The sequence below is a fragment of the Anser brachyrhynchus genome, assembly GCF_964034855.1.
Source record: "Anser brachyrhynchus genome assembly, chromosome: 12".
Taxonomy (NCBI): Eukaryota; Metazoa; Chordata; class Aves; order Anseriformes; family Anatidae; genus Anser; species Anser brachyrhynchus.
The window spans coordinates 14,612,310-14,631,014 of record NC_137707.1 but is presented as its reverse complement, the minus strand read 5'-3'; the positions used below and the strand labels follow the sequence as shown (position 1 = coordinate 14,631,014).

The window sequence follows — 18,705 nt, the reverse complement described above, 5'->3', positions numbered from 1 at the left end:
AAAAAAGGAACAAAAAAAATCCCGCAAAGGTTCACCCCCTACCTCCAAGTGATCAAAGGGGAAAGGAGAGAACGAGGAGTCAAAATATTAAAAGGAGAAGAAAGAGCAACTTAGGAGGTAGGGTTTCTGAGACAAAAAAAAAATAAAATAAAATGGAGAAAACTTGCATCTCTACCTGTTCCCGGTGATCTCCTTCTTCCCGGGGCTGATTGGGAGGTAAAATTAGCAAGCTGTGGGGTTCTTTCCCTCTGACATCATGGCAGAAGCCCAGCCTGAGCTTGGCCTTTTTTTTTTTTTTTCTTTTTTTTTTTTTTTCCTCCCCTTCCCCTTCTCTCCTGAGTTACCTGCCCTTGGTGCAGCTCATGTGACTCTAGTCAATCTCCCGGAGGGACGAGGCCATTGGGTCTCTGGGAAAGGTGTAGGAGGGACGGAGGGAGCCTCAACGCCTGGCTGATCCGGCCTGATTGGTTTTTGAGGGAGATGAGAGGCAAACTCCCTTTCTCTCCCTTTCTCCAACCCGCAGGAAGTGTCCCTCTACCTGCTTTCGGTTCGGCGGGGGTGCTGGGGGCTTTAACCGGTCCCCTGCTCGCACCGGCTTTTTGGGTTTGGGTTTTTTTTTTCGCTTTTTAAATCTGAAGAGTGTGCACGTGCGGTTAGGAAAACAGAGCCTTGGCTCTGAAAGGCACAAAACGAAAGCCTTCACCTGCTCCGAATTAATGGCATCTGCCGAGGTCGCCGTGCACGGACCGAGCCGGCGGTGCCAGAGCTCACCTGTAAGAGGAGGGCGGTGTAACCTGCGGGATAGCTTGTAGTTTTAGGCCCTGTTCTCCACGAGGTTTCAAAGGTGAAATAACTTGTGAAATGACTTTCGGTTTTGAGAAAGAGTGTATCTAGGACGTTTTCCAAAGCAGACGTGAAGCCCTGCATTTTCTGTCCTGTACGTACTCAGTAAGGAACTGTCGCCCCGGCATTAACTACCGTGCAGATGAGCAGTTTTTCTCTGTACCTCCTCCCTTTTCTGTCTCACAGGTGAGACCGCACTGGTAAAATGCCGTCTGGTTTATAAAAACCCTCCTCTAAGTGTTTCTGCTGGATGGCAGCAGTAGGGAAATCTGTAACATTGTGGCTCCAGACATCTTTAGAGGCGCTGTCAAACTCAAATCTGTTTTCAAGCAGAAGTAACAATAAAAAAGCTAAAAACATGCTTTGAACACCGTACTATTTTTTCCTGTTATCACAATTAATAAGTTACTCCTGATTTTTAAAGGGAAAATGTTGCAAATTAGATCGATCATACATATATTTATTTTATTAGATCTTAAACTTGTAATTCAATATCAGTGCTGAGTTAAAATACAGTTTTCACTGACCGAAAAAGGGTGCTGCTATTTAGCTGCTGATGCCTACCGTGGGGAAACTGTAGAGGTGGACATTTAACTGTGAATATCTGAAGGGTTTAAACATTAACATCCCATTTTCTTTTCTTCTTTTAACATGCTAATTTTTTTAATTGGTTAATTTTTTTATGCTCTTTTAAAAGTCTTATGAAGTTATTAAGGACCTAGTTCAGCAAACACCAATTCACATGCTAACAGCATCACCAAAACTATTTCTATTTATTTCAATGAAAGTAACCTACAGTTCAAGGATGCTATCTCATAGGAATAATCTTAGAGTTCACAGATTGCAAGTATTTACCGGGCAGGGACTGCAGAGAAGTCACACTACACAGGTGTGTAGCTCACTGAACGTTACAAGATAGCTGTTACATGCCTTTCAGCTGTCATCTCTGCTGCTCACGTGTGCAGCTGCCCGAGAAGTAGTCCTGAAGATACATCATTGTTACAGAAAGGGCAAATTCCCAAACACTTGGAGATGACAGCTTTAATCTGTAACACATATATATTTACATATTCAAAATGTTTTCAGCAGTATATTTTCTGGCACTGTTGAATTTACATGACAGCTATATTTTCCTCTATCAATACATATTTAGAAGGCCTTGGTAGAATAAGAGCCCATTTATATTTCTTTTGGTTGGATGGAGAGGTAACGAAGTGGCTTCACAGCCTCTTAATTGTGTATGGGATGATTCTTACCACTTATAGTAATACGAATTATAAAAATATATGGACTTCAAGTGTGAGAAAAAATGTTTCTCTTATCCCAACCTATTCCTCCCCTCCCAAATCCATGTATATCACAGGGGTTGGGGGGAGGTAGTATCTGAACGGATGAATGCAAACACAATTTTTTTCTGTAGCTACATTCACAGAAAAAAAGGACCCTTCTGCCACAATATAGCTGCCTTCATGAGGGTGCCATTTCATAGACCTAATATGTACCTATTACATATAAAATTCTGATTATAATTATCAGATTTGTATAAGGGACCGTACACTTGATATATTCTTGGCCAGCTTGACAGATATGCTCACAGGCCTTTGTGAACTGTCACAAAGAATGCCAATACCCCTGCACCTGTCTCTTAGGATCTAATATGAAAGAATGAAGTATTACAATTTACTTATAACAACATGCCAAGTTAATGAAATCCTACTCATGTCAATGCCAAAGACCCTTGACACATTTTCAGGTTTTGTAATTGTTTTCCTATTCCCCTTCTACCCACAAACGTTCATCTCTCTGCATGCAATCCTTAATTACACCAGTCCCTGCAATGTTATGGATTTAAAAAATGCAAAGGAATGACATCGCATGTCTCCAGAGAACAGCAACAGGATCCACTTCCTGAAACACTGTGTGGGATAAGCCCTTGTACACTGAGCACTAGCAAAGTTAATTTGTAACCAAGATCTTGCTGAAATAAAGACTTTATTGCTCACCTTTAGCTTTAATCCTGGCAGTCATGTTTATAGAGGTTCTTGTTTGTTTGTAGGCTCCATACAATAATAATGTCTTGCAAATTTAACTGGATGGAGAGTAGAAGTTCTAAAGACGAACATTAATTGTTATCCAAGTTTAGTATTGTGATTATCTTGTTCGCTTCTTTTTTTAATCAAACAAAACTGGAAAATAAAACTGTCTTGTAGTTAGATCACATGAGAATGCTGAAGAAGCTCATTACATGCATTGTGCTTGAAATGGATAAATCTGTGGTGCCAATTTAATTTTTACTATACATACTCCACAGACCAATAAATCAAGACACCCTAAGATAAAACAAAAACAAAACTCCCTTTTACTACAGTATTATTAAAAACACCATTGACTGAATGTCCTGATCACAGAAGTCCTTTTGAAATAGCCAATAAAAGGAGTGTGAAACATGGGGACACAAGATCCAGAGTGATGTCCTTGCCACATTCAGAGCTACAGCAAAACTTTGATTATCTTTCAGAGAAACTAAAAGATTATTCGCTGTTCCAAACTTGTAGGATACCAAAAATTTGTTTGTCTTCCTTATTGGTACTTTAATCATCAGTTAGAGGGAAGACAATGATCTTGTAAAACAGTTCGAAATACCCTGAGCAACGTGAACTAACTTTGAAGTTGGGTCTAACTTCAAAATTGGCCATGCTGGTGTGTGGAAAGGACAAAATGACCTCCAGCAGTCTCTTCTAGCCAAAATCATTCTGTTTCTGAGAAACAGAGATGCTAAATTAAATAAGTACAGAGCCTTGTTGTTTACCTGCACAATACGGATAGAAGCATTTTTTCTGTATGCCTCAGCCTCTCCAAAATGAATTGGCACAGGAAACAATGTGATCTATAAGTAAATGTGAAAAGACACTTAGGTTTCATACCCATTCAGTCCTTGGCTCCTGGATGGGACTATAAGCAACTGTGGCAATGCCTTCTGAAGGAGGAGCTTACTGTAACTACTGAAACATAAATCCATATGTAAAGAATTTTCTGGCATCCTTTCTTTAACAGCAAATGAGTGGGAAAGGGCATGGGAACAACTGCTTAGCAGTGTTCTTTGATTGCTGTCCAGATGTTTTCAGAGATCTGATTTTTCGGTCTCCAAGGTAGGTCTTGTCATGATTACAATGCAGTGTAGAGGCCTCAAAATAATTTCCATTGGGATATTCACAAAAGCTTGGCAATATGCAAAGTTGCTTCAGAAAGGTGGTTTCCGATGGATTGTTGCCCTGCAGATACTAGTCCCACCAAGCCCTACGGAAAGCATTCACTCAGAATCCTGCACCAGCTGGAATTCCAATTCTACTGACTCAAAGGTAAACTAAAACATAAAACTGGTGACTAGGCTAAATAAATAAAAATGAAATTGCTTTCACTATTACATTACATAGCTTCTCTCCTTTATGGGATGGCAATCAATCTGGTGCTTTAATCCTACAAAAGTTTTATACATGCTCAGCTCCCCCTGAATCCCAATGAATAGATGCATGTTGTTTAGTAGAAGTTTTCCAGATAACAGGTATCAGGCTTCTGAAGATAAGACTTTATTTTTCCATGAAATGTATGGACAGATCAAATGTGTATGCACAGTAGTGTCCTTCATTAATATTCTAGATTTACACTAAGGTTAGCAATTTAAGCAAATATGCTGTGAATTTAGATTTTTGGATATCATGCTCTTCTTCAAATAAATCTCTAAACAGTTTTTTGGAATTAGAATCGTTGAAATGCTAGCTGGTGGGCAGCTCTGTAAGTTCTCTTGTCCAACACCGTGGTCAGAGATGGACTACTGCCAACACCAGACTGAGCCTGCCAATGCTTTGTCTTGGTGAGACTTTAAAACCTCCAAGGACAGCGATTCCGAACCTCCCTGGATAACCTGCTCCAATGCTGCACTACATTGCTGATGAGAAACATTTTCCTAGGAAACTTTTTCCTAGTGGCCAATCTGATCTCTCTGCTAAGCTTTCAAATAATTCACTGAAACTAGTTGAGACAGGATCTTTAAGCTGTGGTAAACTAGACAAGCCATGTGATATGATTTCTGTTACCTAATGAGATGAATATGCAAGTACTTCCTGAACCTTTCAATCTACCTTGCCTGTGACTGAAAATTCACTTTCTGTAGAGCTTTATTGCCCCTAAAATCTGCCAAATAAATTCCCATTGCAATTGGTAACATTTTTGATAGTCTCAGGTACAATATGCAAATGGAAATTCAACAGGAAATATTTCTGTGGCAGTTCTTTAGCAAATTGATGGTTGGTCTTAGATTAAAACATACTGATAATCCGTTCTCTCTTTGTCCACTGAAAGTATATAGCATTTTACAAGCCTGTCAGTGTGACAACGTAACTAACAGTAAAAAAAAAACCTGCTTTATAATGATTAAATTTAGTATAATGAGTCATTTGTTACTTCAGCTATAATGCCAAGAAATACACTACTACCTTCCTTGCTACCACCACCACCACATTTTAGTGAAAAGAGTAAGTACATACACTGATAACTCATTGTAATGGCTAAAAGCCATAAAATTTGTTTTCATTTGTTACTGTGTAAATACAATGCAACAGAATCATCCTATTATCTTTATAAACAATAAAATATTTAACAACTTCACGTGTATGAAGTTAAACAGGACAAACTTTATATCCTGTTGCAAAAAGATCAAGTGGTTAGCTCCTCTTAACAGAAAATGAGAATGACCAGATGTCTCCATTAAACATTTAGCATGGGGGTATTTTATGCTTTATTTTTCATGGATCAGCTCAGAGACTTCCAGCCATAGGAAAAGCAAGACAGGAAATCCAGTAGCCCTCTAACTTTTACAAGAAATTTTTCATAGTCACTCCTTCAATGAATTGATGTTCCACCCACCATATGCCTTATGTAAATACATTCACACTGTAGGTCTAGAAAGTTCTCAGAAGTTCATTGAAAAATGAAATCACTGATATTTCAAAGTGAGACAGCTAAAGCCATCTGGAACTTTGTATATCCAACTCTAAGTACCTTGCATGCAAAGGTACATAAAAAAATATTTAGACAACATATGAAATGTAAATGTTACTACCTACATCAAAACTTCTGCATGCTGTACACTACTCTCACATACTGGGAGCTGCTTATCAATTCTGCAAGATAGCAGTGATGAAAGAATTGATCATCAACTGAATACAAAAGACTGTATACTGGAAGTCCAAATTGCTTAATGAAAAACTGACCGAATTACACAACTAACAATGACTTTATGCAAGTTACACTTTCTGAAGCTTTACTGACTGATACCAGCCTTACGAAAGTATCTTGGCAGAGATTAGTAAGGTGTATAGCTTTGGCTTTTTATTCAGATTATACCACAAGAACTCAGTTGACTTAAGAACCCTGATAAAAACGAGGGTGTGTCCCTATAATGTTTCATTCCCATTTGATTTAGCTGCTCTGATACTTGTTTCTTCATTATAATTTAATTAAACTTATTCCACAAAAAGATATGCTAATACACACCTTTTTCTCACCATAGTATAAATAGAAGTAAAATATAAATGCAAAACTTAGGCAAAGCTTAACCAGATGTTGAAGCACTTAAGCTTTAAAAACATTTCATCAATGAATTCTGTATAATAAAATGATGAATGCAATTATGTGCATCCAAAGTAAACATGATAGGAGACCTATCATTCAATAATTTCTTGATCTTTCATCCTCATTATGTTTACTTTATTTCATTCGACTGCACCACCAATTATTACATATTCAGGAAGTGACATTGGGATTTCAGACATGCTCCATGCCTTATTATACCCAACTACAAGGATAGAAAAATTTCCCCAGAGAAATTGGTCTCTGAAACAACTTTTGCATTTTGGTTTTGACTGCCTTTGTGTTGAGCATGGGTGAGCAGATACCTTTGCTCCTTTGGCTTGATCATGGATTTTATATCCTGTAGAATATACAGTGGAAGTAAGATAGTAGTGTCCTTATTGATACATCTGGTTGATATTACAGTAATGTGAATTTCTGAGAAAAAACATTGTGAGTGAAACATATTGCACAGTCAGTAAGTGTATTCAAGCAAAAAGCAACAGTAACAAAAGAGTATGTATGTATATAGACACACATATATGAAGGATAGCTCTAAATAGACTCTTCCCTTCGGCACACTGCAGAAATTTTAAATTTAAGATGACATCTGATGCAATTCAGTCCATTTTATCACTTAATAACCACAGAATTGCTTTATAAACATAGATAATATGTAAGTACAGGACAAGCAGGTGCTATGAGTTCTGCCCTTTCCCTTCCCAATACGTTGGAGTTGTGATAAAGTACTATGACAGAGCTGTTTTATAAGTGCCAATACTACCACACCTCCTTTCCAATGTCTGTTAATGTGGCACACCCTTGTTTGACAGGAAATATCACCTTATGTTCAGTTGTTCTTTGGTTTTCTCGAGTAACTATTTCAATCAGTGTGACATAGTTACCATACATTAAGATTTTGTCCTTTTTACACAGAACTATACTGCGGTGAGGAAAAGGGAAAGAGCCCTAGGACACACACAAGAGAAAGTTGCCTGGCACAACCTGGGAGTGGCTACGCAGTGAGTAGAGTCAATGTGCTGATAATGCTCTGGGTGAAGTAGTAACATTTACTTACCATCATTCAACTTCTGTTTTCTGTGGTCTATTGCTTTGCTTTGTGTGAACAGGGAGGCAGAGGAGACTGACCTCCTCCTTCACTATTTTTTCAGATAGAGTAAATCCTAATATGCACTATAAACAAACATGCCCTCACTGAAGAAGTGAGAATAGTTAGGAGCTGGTTGGTCTGCCATAATATATGACAAACTGTACTCTTAAGCTGTGGGTTTTATAATAAAAGATGTTTGATATAAATACCAATTTCAGGCAGACTTTACTCATCCAGTCTCAGCTCTTCATTCTCAGGCTGCCTTTGGCTTGTTGTCCTCTCTGACCCTTCAGCACTACAATTTGTGAGGCTACACTCTGAATCAGCTTTGAAATATTGATCCTGATTTAGAAAGTCGGATCTGATTCAGTTAAAACCAAACAGAATGCCACAAAACCTCAGTTTTGCAGTATATTCCTTAAGATTAATCCATTCCTTCATTTTGTTCAGAGATTGGTCCCACATACAGTTATCCTGGCAAAAACAGTGACTCATGGGAATAGGAAAACAACACGGATACTGATGTCTTATAGTATCATGAATCCATAGCCTTAAGGCACATCAAGCGTTTTTGTGGCCAGTTGCTACTGAACACCTGCAGCTGTCACTAAAGGTGGCCAGACTGGCTATCACTGTTACAGATGAGTCACAGGTTGGGTAGCATTTTACACCTACTTTGCACAGACATAAATTGGAAGGCTCTGAAGATCAGATCTTCTTGTCTCTTCAGATCTCTGAATTACTTTCTATCTATGCAGGAATCCAAGCCTGAGAATGTATCTACAGTAGGCAAAAGTGTATTTTTGCTGTGTAGATTTCTGTAGAAGGGAACATTGCAAAGAAAATTTTTGCCAGCAACATGCCTCACCTTTAAGATTTAAGCTTATGCTGGTCAGCTCCTGGTAAGAACACACCTTTTCTCCTGGGGAGCAAGGCAAAAAGACTCAATAAAAATGGTGTAGATCTTGTTTAGTACGCAGGGTTCTGCTCCGTACCTCTGTCAGATGAGCCATTCTGTACAGGATGAGATTTTTAGTAAATGATATAGGGCTTTTCCCTTCATTTAACCGTATTTTTGTGATTTATAAATTTAACCTCTTTTTCCTCACAACATATCTTACAAAAATGACTTTAAAAAACATTCCTTTGCATTAGTATTGAAAGTGCAAGACTCATGCATCTAACCCCTGTGAACCTTCTGGGTGCAGGAAAACAAGGTGGAGCCCACCGCCTACAATCAAAGATTAGCTGCTTTAATCAAAGAGACAGCTTGCATTCTCAGCTTTTGATTTCCACAAAGCCTGTTTGTTTTACTTAAGGCTAGTTTACTACGCCCCTGTTACCATGGAATTGCTAGGGAGCTAAGCCACACCTTTATGAACATACTCAGCACTTCCTGCACAGGGCAGCGTTAAGAGCAGTCTCCTATACACCAAAGAGATAATTGGAAGCAAGAGAGCATAAACAGCTAGATCTTAAGATCTTGGCTGGCTGGCTAAGCCACTGCATGTCGCCTGTGTGCTCTTGTTAAATAGTTCACATAAGGTTTTGGGGAAGTGTTTACCAAGAGATGTATTTTTCAAAAGGAATCCATGCCTATTTTTCAAAAGGAATCCATGCTCATTGATAATATGTCATTGATAATATGTTTCCTACCCTTTCATCAGTTCGAATCCAGCTCTTCCATTGGTGGCTGCTTTGTGACTAGAAGAAAATGAATGGTGGGTTCCTCTCAAATCCCTCTGGGCTGATATATATTCTGTATTAGAGTAATGGTAGACTGACTGGCAGTTCCAAACAACAGGATGAGGGTTCATTATATGTAAACAACCCTCCTTCTCTGTCCTTTGAGGCAGCATGCTGTAATTGCTAGATCGCTTACATCCTCCTTTTTCTGGTTCACCTATAATTTAAATATCAAAATATTTGTCAGTCCTGACTGATGCTTAGTATTTACATGAATCTCAGGATTGTTTATTACATAGAATACTAGAGAAACAATTTTTAAACACTTGTTCAGTATGATAAAAATAAAAGCACTGAACTTGCTGCTGAAACTTATGCTGCCTAAAAGTTGCCTAAAGCACACTGAACATTCATACTAGAAACCTCTTCTTACTGACGAATCAGTTTCACTGATTCTTCCTTTCCCCCTCCTTCTGATTCAGAATATAAAACCATCTTCTTTTTCTTATTATTATATGTATATATTTATATTTATTTATTTTTATTTCCACTCTGTACTGCAAATGGGCTAGCAGTAGAGTTTGTGTGACAGTAAAGAAAAAAATAACACCATATAAAAGACCGGGATGTCAGGTTACCATTATGCTTTTCTTAGAGTTCTTGTGACATGCTACAAATTACAGTAGCTTCTAATGCTTGGGTGGATAGCATGATGATTAATAAGATAGTTACTAGCACAGCAGTAAGGTGGAATAGGTGTGAGTAATTGTATTCTGTGGGAACTTGATCAACATCCTCCAGCTCATGGGCATGAAATTATTTCGTAATCACAACAGCTAAAAGAACTGACAGAAAATCAACAGTATTTTAATGCAAGATTCCTTCAGGATTTCTTAAAACTTAAAATATTTACAGGTGGACAACTACAGAAAATTAAGAGTTGGGGATCAGTTGCTTTGCTATTTTAAGGATGAAACTTGCAGTATATGTTACCATAATACAGGATAAAATGTAATGGGAAAAGATTCATACTTTAACAGTTACAATTATGTTGTGCAGGCCTAAAAGCATACAATGCATCTTGGGATGCATCTTCATTGCCTCAAAGCAACAGCACATATAGTCACAATATACTACTGAGAAGTGGCAAGGGAAGGGATTGTGAGCATATACATACTGGAATGAGACTAGTAGGTGTAAAATATCAGCCAGTTTCATTTATTTGCGCAGTTTATCTGTAGCAGCACAACCAAAGCCCTGTATGCAAACAGCCTTGGCAATTGGGGGTGGAGGTACGTACTCTGCAAAGACTTCATATGAAGCAATACCCTTTTACTGGGATTAGTTGCCTTTCTCGAGACTAGGCTCAAAGGGATTTATAAAACCACTATATACACACAGTCATAGAGCAAATTCTTCATTGTTGTATGGACAATGTGCTGCGTAAGGTAGAAAGTTTTTTGTTGTTGTACTTGTTTTGTTTTTTTTCTCTCAGGTAGAATATAAAACATCCCTTTCTTAGAAGAATTCTATGGGACTGGTAACACACAGATTAAGCAGGCAAGATTAAACAGTCTCAGTTAAATCATATGATCACTAACAAAAAAGTTAAGTGTGTTTCAGGAAAAGGGATAATAGAGTCAACAGTTCTGGAAGTCAGGCCCACAGGTTCCTAGTTCTTGGGCAACAAATATTCATTGCCAAGTGCTGTTATTGAATATCAGATTTGCTTTTCAGTCTTCTTGTCTTTCCACAATGCAATCAAGGCTAGATTACAAACTTGTCACATTTAAACAGTGACCTTTGCTTAGCATTGGGTGTGGTGGTTTACACAATGTATGAGAAATACTGAGGCAAAGGATATGTAGTGAAAAGTTCTCAAACTTATAAAGCCTCAGTTGGTGCCCCCATTTATTTAAGGTGAAACAACTCTTAGAAGGTATCAAGAAAAAGTAGTATGGGGATGAAATATTGAGCAGTTTATTGAGACAAAAAAACAGTAATTTTAAGAGCATGTTTCATATATGCAGGAAAAAAAATCAGAACTTGGGGATGTGTATCTTCTATAGAGCTAAAAGGATAAAAAAAGACATACAAAGCTAGCTAATTTTTGTTTCAAACACTTCAATAGCTTCAACACTGAATTTCAGAAAGACAAAATATAGCAACAGTTCAGTTTTCTAACCTATTTCCTAGATCAAAAAACATTATTTCAAGCAATGTAATGTTAACATTTGGATAACAAGCTTACCAAAATACACAGTCCTGTATTATATACAAATATGTATGTATATCTATGTGCGCATATACATGGAGTCTTTGTTATATATTTGTCTACATTCCTCACCTTTGTGCTCCCTCAGAGTCTGAGGGAGAGGCAGACACTTGATCTGTCTCCTTTTAGCCTTTCTGGCTTCCTAAGATCTTCCTTTAGTTTATATTTCTCTATACTTCCTCTCAAGCATCTGAAAATGCTAAATATAAGCTAAGCATAAGGAAACACGAAGATTAAATGTACAGAGCACAACTTTCCCACACTAGTAATACAAGTATAATTACAAGTATAAATTGAACACATATTTAATACATTGTTTAGGACATATAGTCAGTACTGCCTGTCCCTCCCCTCCAATGAAGGGAAATGACACTTCAAAGAAAAACTGTTTTAATGGGGTGAAATTCACACCTGCTACAATGCTATTATATACTTAATATTTTTACATTTGATTTGAACATGGCTTTTCTACCAGCAGTGCATAGAACCTTATTTATTTATTTAGAATGATTGCCTAGAAGAGAAATACTCCTTCCACGCAAAATGCTTCTTCAGGGTACATTTCCTCCTTTCCTTCCAGCAATACCTTCATCTTTAGGCAGTATCACTCTGAAGTTGTTATTCCTATGCAACAGTTGCTCCTCATGTAGCCCTTAATAATTGCTTTGCTTTTAGGTTGGGCTATTGTCATGTACTCAACACAAAGCTGTTGTGTTCAACTCAACCTTAAATCCTAAAAATAAATAAATAAAAAAATAAAATCAGAACTACTTAATTTACATTAGTGAATTTTAGAATTAAGTAAAACTTTTTTTTTTTTGACATGTTATGACCTATAAAATTCTATGTAGAATGGGTATATACTCTCATTGTTTTTCTTTTTCTCCTGTTACTCCTCCCTGTGTGTGTGTACATGCCCAGCACTGCCACAGTCATAGTATGCCTCACTTTGGTATCCTTGCTATAACAAAAGGAGTGACTAGCAGAATTCCATCTGTGAGGACTACTTCTGTTTTTGGACCACTCTACTGACTAACGCCTTCAGATTAGCAAAGTCAACCTTAAATGACTCACTTGACATAAAAACATTCTTGTTTTTATTTGGAAGAAAACTCTGCTCAACAGTTGTGTGCACAGTTTAGCCTTCTGTTTCTCATGCTTCCCTCATCTTAATTCTAGCAATTCTCCTTAACGTCTTGGGAAGATGACAATTGAATACCTCCCAATGATCAGACTTTTCCCCCCAGGTTTATATGGTCTCTGGCTTTGATTTTTTTTTTAAATTTTTTACCCTGAAGAAGTGTATCAAAACATGTAGCTGTATCTAAAAAAATATAGGAGGCATGTTCAAACAGTAATAAGTCTCACACTTCATATGCACTACAAAGAAAACAACAGGATAATAGACATACCCAATTTTAAATATAAAATAGGTATGTTTATATACATATAAAATGACATGTGGGAATCAGGTATGAGACTTTCATAATATAGGGGTGATAGACACAAACTTTGAAGAGGCCATGGATATTCTCTTTCCTGTTTTAAACAAGTGTTTTTGTTTATAGCCCACCCAGAATTAGGTCACCTTTGAAAGTGTTCTTAGGCAGTGAATACCCAATACACCCAAGCCAAGAGGACAAATGTACTTCTGCTGCAGTTGCATTGCAGAATAGCTTGTCTCAAGGAGGAAGGAGGCAAAAATGAGAATTTCAACTTCTTAGAAAAAAACTGAGTCTTTTATCTTGAGTTGTAGTTCTGGAAAGAATTTATAGTCTACAGGAACAATCAGTAGTAGCAGTGTTTGTTAATAGAAACACTGCATCACATATGGTAAATGGCAAATGTCCATTTGTTTGCTCAGTTTAATTTTCATCATTAGTACATTAACCCTCACAGCTGAATAACGTGGCATCCTCTGCTTGAATGTGTTCTACTAATGTAGATCAGGGTAGTCAAGCTATGATCCAGAAAGTGAACACAATCCACAACTCAATTCAGTTCTCGTGGGAACTACAGTCTTACGAGGAGCGGCTGAGGGAGCTGGGGTTGTTTAGCCTCGAGAAGAGGAGGCTCAGGGGAGACCTCATCGCTCTCTATAGGTACCTTAAAGGAGGCTGTAGAGAGGTGGGGGTTGGTCTGTTCTCCCACGTGCCTGGAGACAGGACGAGGGGGAATGGGCTAAAGTTGCGCCAGGGGAGGTTTAGGTTGGATATTAGGAAGAACTTCTTTACTGAAAGGGTTGTTAGGCATTGGAATAGGCTGCCCAGGGAGGTGGTTGAGTCACCATCCCTGGAGGTCTTTAAAAGACTTTTAGATGTAGCCCTTAGTGATATGGTTTAGTGGAGGACTTGTTAGTGTTAGGTCAGAGGTTGGACTAGATGATCTTGGAGGTCTCTTCCAACCTAGACGATTCTGTGATTCTGTGATCTGTGATTACAGCCAATCACTTTTTCATAGTGCGAACTGTTACTAGTTAATATAGAAGTATGTACTAATATTTGGCCTGCCAAAAGCATTTCAAAGATCTATTCAGCCTTAGAGTAAGGAATAGGTTTCCTGACCTGCTACAGATTACTTAGAACAGTTTTGTCAGCCAAAACCAATAAATCCCATTTGCTTATCTGAGCTTCCACAGAAGAAAGTACAGTCCTATGGGGTCGTAAGACCATGGCAGGTACATCCCATCTAATTTCCTTCACAGTCATCTGCTTTACTTTCAACAGCCAACAAAGGTGTTTTAAGACATTTGGGATGATTTTGCCCACACAGCGCTAGGGAGCATTCACATGATCTTTCCTGCTGTTCAGAAGTACTCCAGATGACGGGACACAAACAGGTTATAGGTGATAGCACATTTAAAAGTCTCAGCAGCATTGCAAAGAGAATGCTGGGCTACAGTTTACTATGATCTTAGCAGTTCCTTAAACTGATACACTGCTCTGTGACTTTTCATCTTAGTGTACATGGTAAGATTACTGCAAACTTGACTGAGGGCATTTGCATTTTGTATGTGTTGTTTCATTGCATGATATTAGCAAGGGAAACTTTAAGATAGATATCATACCTAAATCTGAAACTAATGGTTTGAACAGGCTCACATGACCATCTGCAAGCTTGAATTGAATCCTGAACTTAAACTCTGATCAGGAAATTTTAGTTTGGTATTTACCTTTTCAAGCAAAACTTTTCTAAGCAATTTTTGAAGTTACCACCAGCAAAAGTGGGAAGTCCTTCTTGTTTCCCCACTCTTTTCTTTCCCAGCTTCACATATCCCATTTCTTTATACCTGCTGTGGTCAGACTCAAGCTTAGCCAGTGCAACTTGTTAAATCACCAGTAAAACAACCTTTTGGTCACCAACTTGACTTTGTTCTACAGTGATGCAACATCCCTTTAATTACCTGTTTAAAAAAAAAAAAAAAAAGAAAGATGATTTTGTCTTTGTAACCACGAGTATAAAACTGTTTTATTAAGACGTTGACTCCCAAACTATCTTTTAGCTAAATTAAGTTGCAGTTTCACATCCTTTTTCTTTTCTGGGGGCAAGCTGGGTTTAGAAATGCTGCTGCTTTTGCAAGTACTGCTGCCCAGAAGAATGATCATGGAATTGTGCCCTTATAGGGTCCTTCAAACAAATATGTTAGTATGAGAGGTGACATAAAGAACAGACTTCCTTAAAATTTCCTAACTAGAAAATTATGGCACACATCCTAATCAGTGCCTCCTACAGACTATGCCTCCATACTGGTCTAAAGACGTAAGAGTTACTTTATAGGTGCATGTAGGGAAGGAGGTAAAGCAATAAAGTGAGATTAAGCAGTAAGAAGCCAACTCTTCATTAATGGGTCATGCATTCATAGCTACTTAGCAGTATTATTTTAAATATCCATAGCAACCAATTTAGCCTCTGGGTAGTCTTTAATTTACTTTTTGAATCTTACATTTTAAAGTATTTTTAGAGTGAGAAAACACAGATGTAACAGCTGGAGAAGTAGAACAGAACAGCACTGTCCTTAAACTTTCTATAAAAATCAAAATATGAGAAAGAAACTGATCTTGGACAAGACTGTCAGTGTTTGTTTCCCAGAATATCACAAAAGCTTGATGGTATGGAGACAGATCTTTTCAACACATCAGATGCACAAGCACATGCATTCTGCTTATCCTCCTTAGGTACTTCCAAACGGATTTATTTATAGCAGAGTGCATAGACAAACCCTTTAAACAGTTGCTGTAAGCGTAATTTTAGTCTGCTATAAAGAAATTCAGGTTTTTGAGAAGGGGCTCCAATACTGACGACTGCTATAGTCATTTTAGGAACATCCTGTCCCTATTTGCTAGCCAGCTTTGCTCATGAATAAATACCATGCAGCCAGGTTTTTTCTTCCGCATCCCACCTTTTAATAACAAAAGCAGCCTCAGGCCATTAAGCCTTCCCCATCACCCGTTAATCTCCAGGAAACAGCTTCTTTCTCAATTGTTGTTGCTTAACTGATGCAACATTTAACACCCCAGATGAATCAGCACTGTGCTACTAGTAAGCTTCTGACTTCACCGTTCTTTCGACTCCACAATACTAAATTTGCTGATGTGTATTTCGGGAAATCCAGATTACCACCGTTTTGGGAGGCCATTTTAGAGCCCACATTTGCCTCTGAAACTTTCTTTGCTCTTCCTTTGAATCTGTCTCTAGATTCTGGTAAATGCAACTTGCTCCTATTGTCTGATCAATTTTGGCTAACAGAACTCATGATGTCTACATTGTTTTAGATGTTTTCTTAGCATGAAAGTTCCTTGATTTTTTTTTTTTTTGAAGTTCAGGGGTTCAGGCTTTTTTTTTCCCAATTTAATCAAGCAGAGTAGCCTATGAGTAATAGAAATAGCATTCGTCAGCAAGATCTTGTCTTCAGCTTTTAAAGCTTATAGTCAGCAAATAAAATAACCCAGAAATCAGAAAAGGAAATCTCCACTTTTTTTTTCCTTCTATTCCTGTAACTCCTTACTGTCCCAAACGGGAAGAATGCATTGCATTTCAGGCAATTGCTCTAGTAATATTTTTTTCCTCAGTTGTACCCATGATCTCATCCATCCTCCTTAAGGGCTGAGGCTGTGGGCTGCGTTTATTTAGCAACCTCTAGCGGTTCGCCACAGCTGTTACCAAAGGCAGTATCTTCGTGTGCTGTAGCTGCAGCACGTACCTGCTCATACCTTGCACAGAGCTTTCCAGGATGCTCTTTCCAGGATGATGTAGTTACATGCTGGCCTATGAACATGGATGAAAAAAATACTGTAGAAAGACAAGACAATATTATTCAGCTCTGTGCCACACAAGTTGATTTGACCCTGAAATATTTACACTGGGGTAGTGACTTAAAGGAACTGCATACAATCAAAGCAAAGAAAGAGAAGCAATAGCCACCGGATGCCTGATTTGTCCCAAGTGCACTATGTTAGGGGATGTTTCTTACAGTGATTTATCTTGAATTTTATGTAGCTGTTCTTGAAAGATGCTACAAATTTCACACGTTAAATAGGTGTAAGATTTCCAAGATATCTCACATTCTAATGACAGTCTTCTAGGAGAAGATTGTCACAACTAGGACACTAGGAGATGACATCCACAACTGCAAATAATGTCTACAATTTGTAAACTTTCAACAACACTCTAGTAAACACAGCAATTGATGGTTCATGACATATTTGACATACAGAGACAATATAAGAATTTTGCTGGCCTCATTGTGAGAGCTAACTTGTGGTCTGAAGGAGCTGATGCATTTAACAATGTCTGCCTTTTTACCTTTGTCATCACATAGCTTAAGAGAGCAAGACATCACAGAAATGCTCTGAAAGAGGCATCTTGCCTGGAATATTGAAAAGACTGGAAAGACTTTTTTTAGCCTTCTCCAATTCAACAGAGAATTTCTTCTGGCAATGAAAAATCATTATAAGAAATCAATAATTGAAATAAAACTTCGTACTTCAAAAGAACAAATTTTGGTGCATGAAAATAATTAGTTAATGAAGTGAACTGGACCTTCATCAATGACTGGAGTGGAGGAAAAGCTTCAAATGTGTTTACAGTCAAGGTGCCAAGTCTATCTATGTTACTTTAACTACAAAGAAAGGCTTCGACTGTAACTAGATAAATAATCACTTCAGAGAGACAGGGATTTCAATTAGTGCCTTATATAAAAGTCACACACTTTATAAAACACAGTTAATCATTTACAAAATACATTAAACACATGAAAGATATTAATATATATGAATCATGTAAAAATATAATTATAAATTTAATTATAAGGACCTTTTAATCGTTGCCATTGTTTATAATCACAAAATTAATTATAATGACCTTTTAGTTGTTGCCTTTGTTACGTTTCCTTATGTAAACCCGGTGATCTTTTTGTTATATTAAGTTGGTAATCTAATATAAGGAGTTCAAGTTTACAAAGAAATTAGGGGTTCTGAAACTCACAAAACCATGACACTTATTTATTTTGTGACAGATAGACAGATATACATTAATATGACTCAATTTTTCACATTAGGTTTTTCCACTGAAGAGCAAGAAAACAAGAGTCATGGACAGCAGGGCTTCGGGTTCAAGGACAGCCTTTACATTTTGTTCTGCACTGCTTGAGGATGTGTTGACCCCCACGTATCGCTGAAAGAATAAGGATCTTGTCCTTTAGTGAACAAAATCAACTAATCTGTTTACTTACTAGTTACTTTGCAATATATAAAATGTCATTATTTGTTTACAAAAAAAAAATCAGTTATGAAAGTAGAGAGCATTTTTATTTGGGAAATTTCTTTGCCTTGAACATCCCACTAATACTGCTCTTACTACAATACTGCATTAGTGTGACAATGAGAGAATGAAACTCAGCACCATCGAAGAATCAGGGTTATCTATTTTTTCTCTCCTAAACAGGGATAAAATAAAATCTCTTATAAACTTTGACCACATAAGTGTCTTCATGTTGCTATCTTTAAAACTGCTATTAAACTACTGGGAGCCACACACCTCTTAATGTGAGTGTGCAGAACTCACGCTATTTTCTAATCAAAATACTTTAGGTGTGCGTCTTTCCCATGCCCATGCCAGAGCCTGAAGTTAAATGAATTACCAGAAGGCAATTGGATAGTCAGAG

At 37.6% G+C, this 18,705-nt stretch overlaps 2 protein-coding genes and 1 long non-coding RNA gene across 9 annotated transcripts in view; 1 reads left to right on the top strand and 2 right to left on the bottom strand.

The window, feature by feature from the left end:
- Positions 1 to 1,290, bottom strand: part of ESRP2 (epithelial splicing regulatory protein 2) — a 45,856-nt gene extending 44,566 nt beyond the window's left edge. For 3 of the 7 annotated variants that reach the window (XM_080553017.1, XM_080553023.1, XM_080553021.1), the window contains exons 1-2: positions 345 to 1,282; positions 176 to 205 (exon numbers count right to left, since the gene is read on the bottom strand). In XM_080553017.1, the coding sequence (XP_080409143.1) occupies positions 176 to 205; positions 345 to 364 (50 nt within the window). In that variant the 5' untranslated portion in view covers positions 365 to 1,282. The other 4 variants (XM_080553018.1, XM_080553020.1, XM_080553019.1 and 1 more) reach the window with 4 other exon arrangements.
- A 2,968-nt stretch (positions 1,291 to 4,258) lies between these two features.
- On the top strand, positions 4,259 to 18,515 carry LOC308176834. Its single transcript, XR_013938676.1, has 3 exons — positions 4,259 to 7,493; positions 9,250 to 9,303; positions 18,100 to 18,515. It is a non-coding gene; the product is annotated as an uncharacterized lncRNA (long non-coding RNA).
- LOC308176825 (leukotriene B4 receptor 1-like) overlaps positions 12,283 to 18,705 on the bottom strand; it is a gene marked incomplete at its 5' end in the record, with an annotated part of 134,838 nt that continues 128,415 nt past the window's right edge. Inside the window, 2 exons of the transcript XR_013938670.1 lie at positions 12,283 to 14,946; positions 16,744 to 16,832. The remainder of the gene's footprint in view (positions 14,947 to 16,743; positions 16,833 to 18,705) is intronic.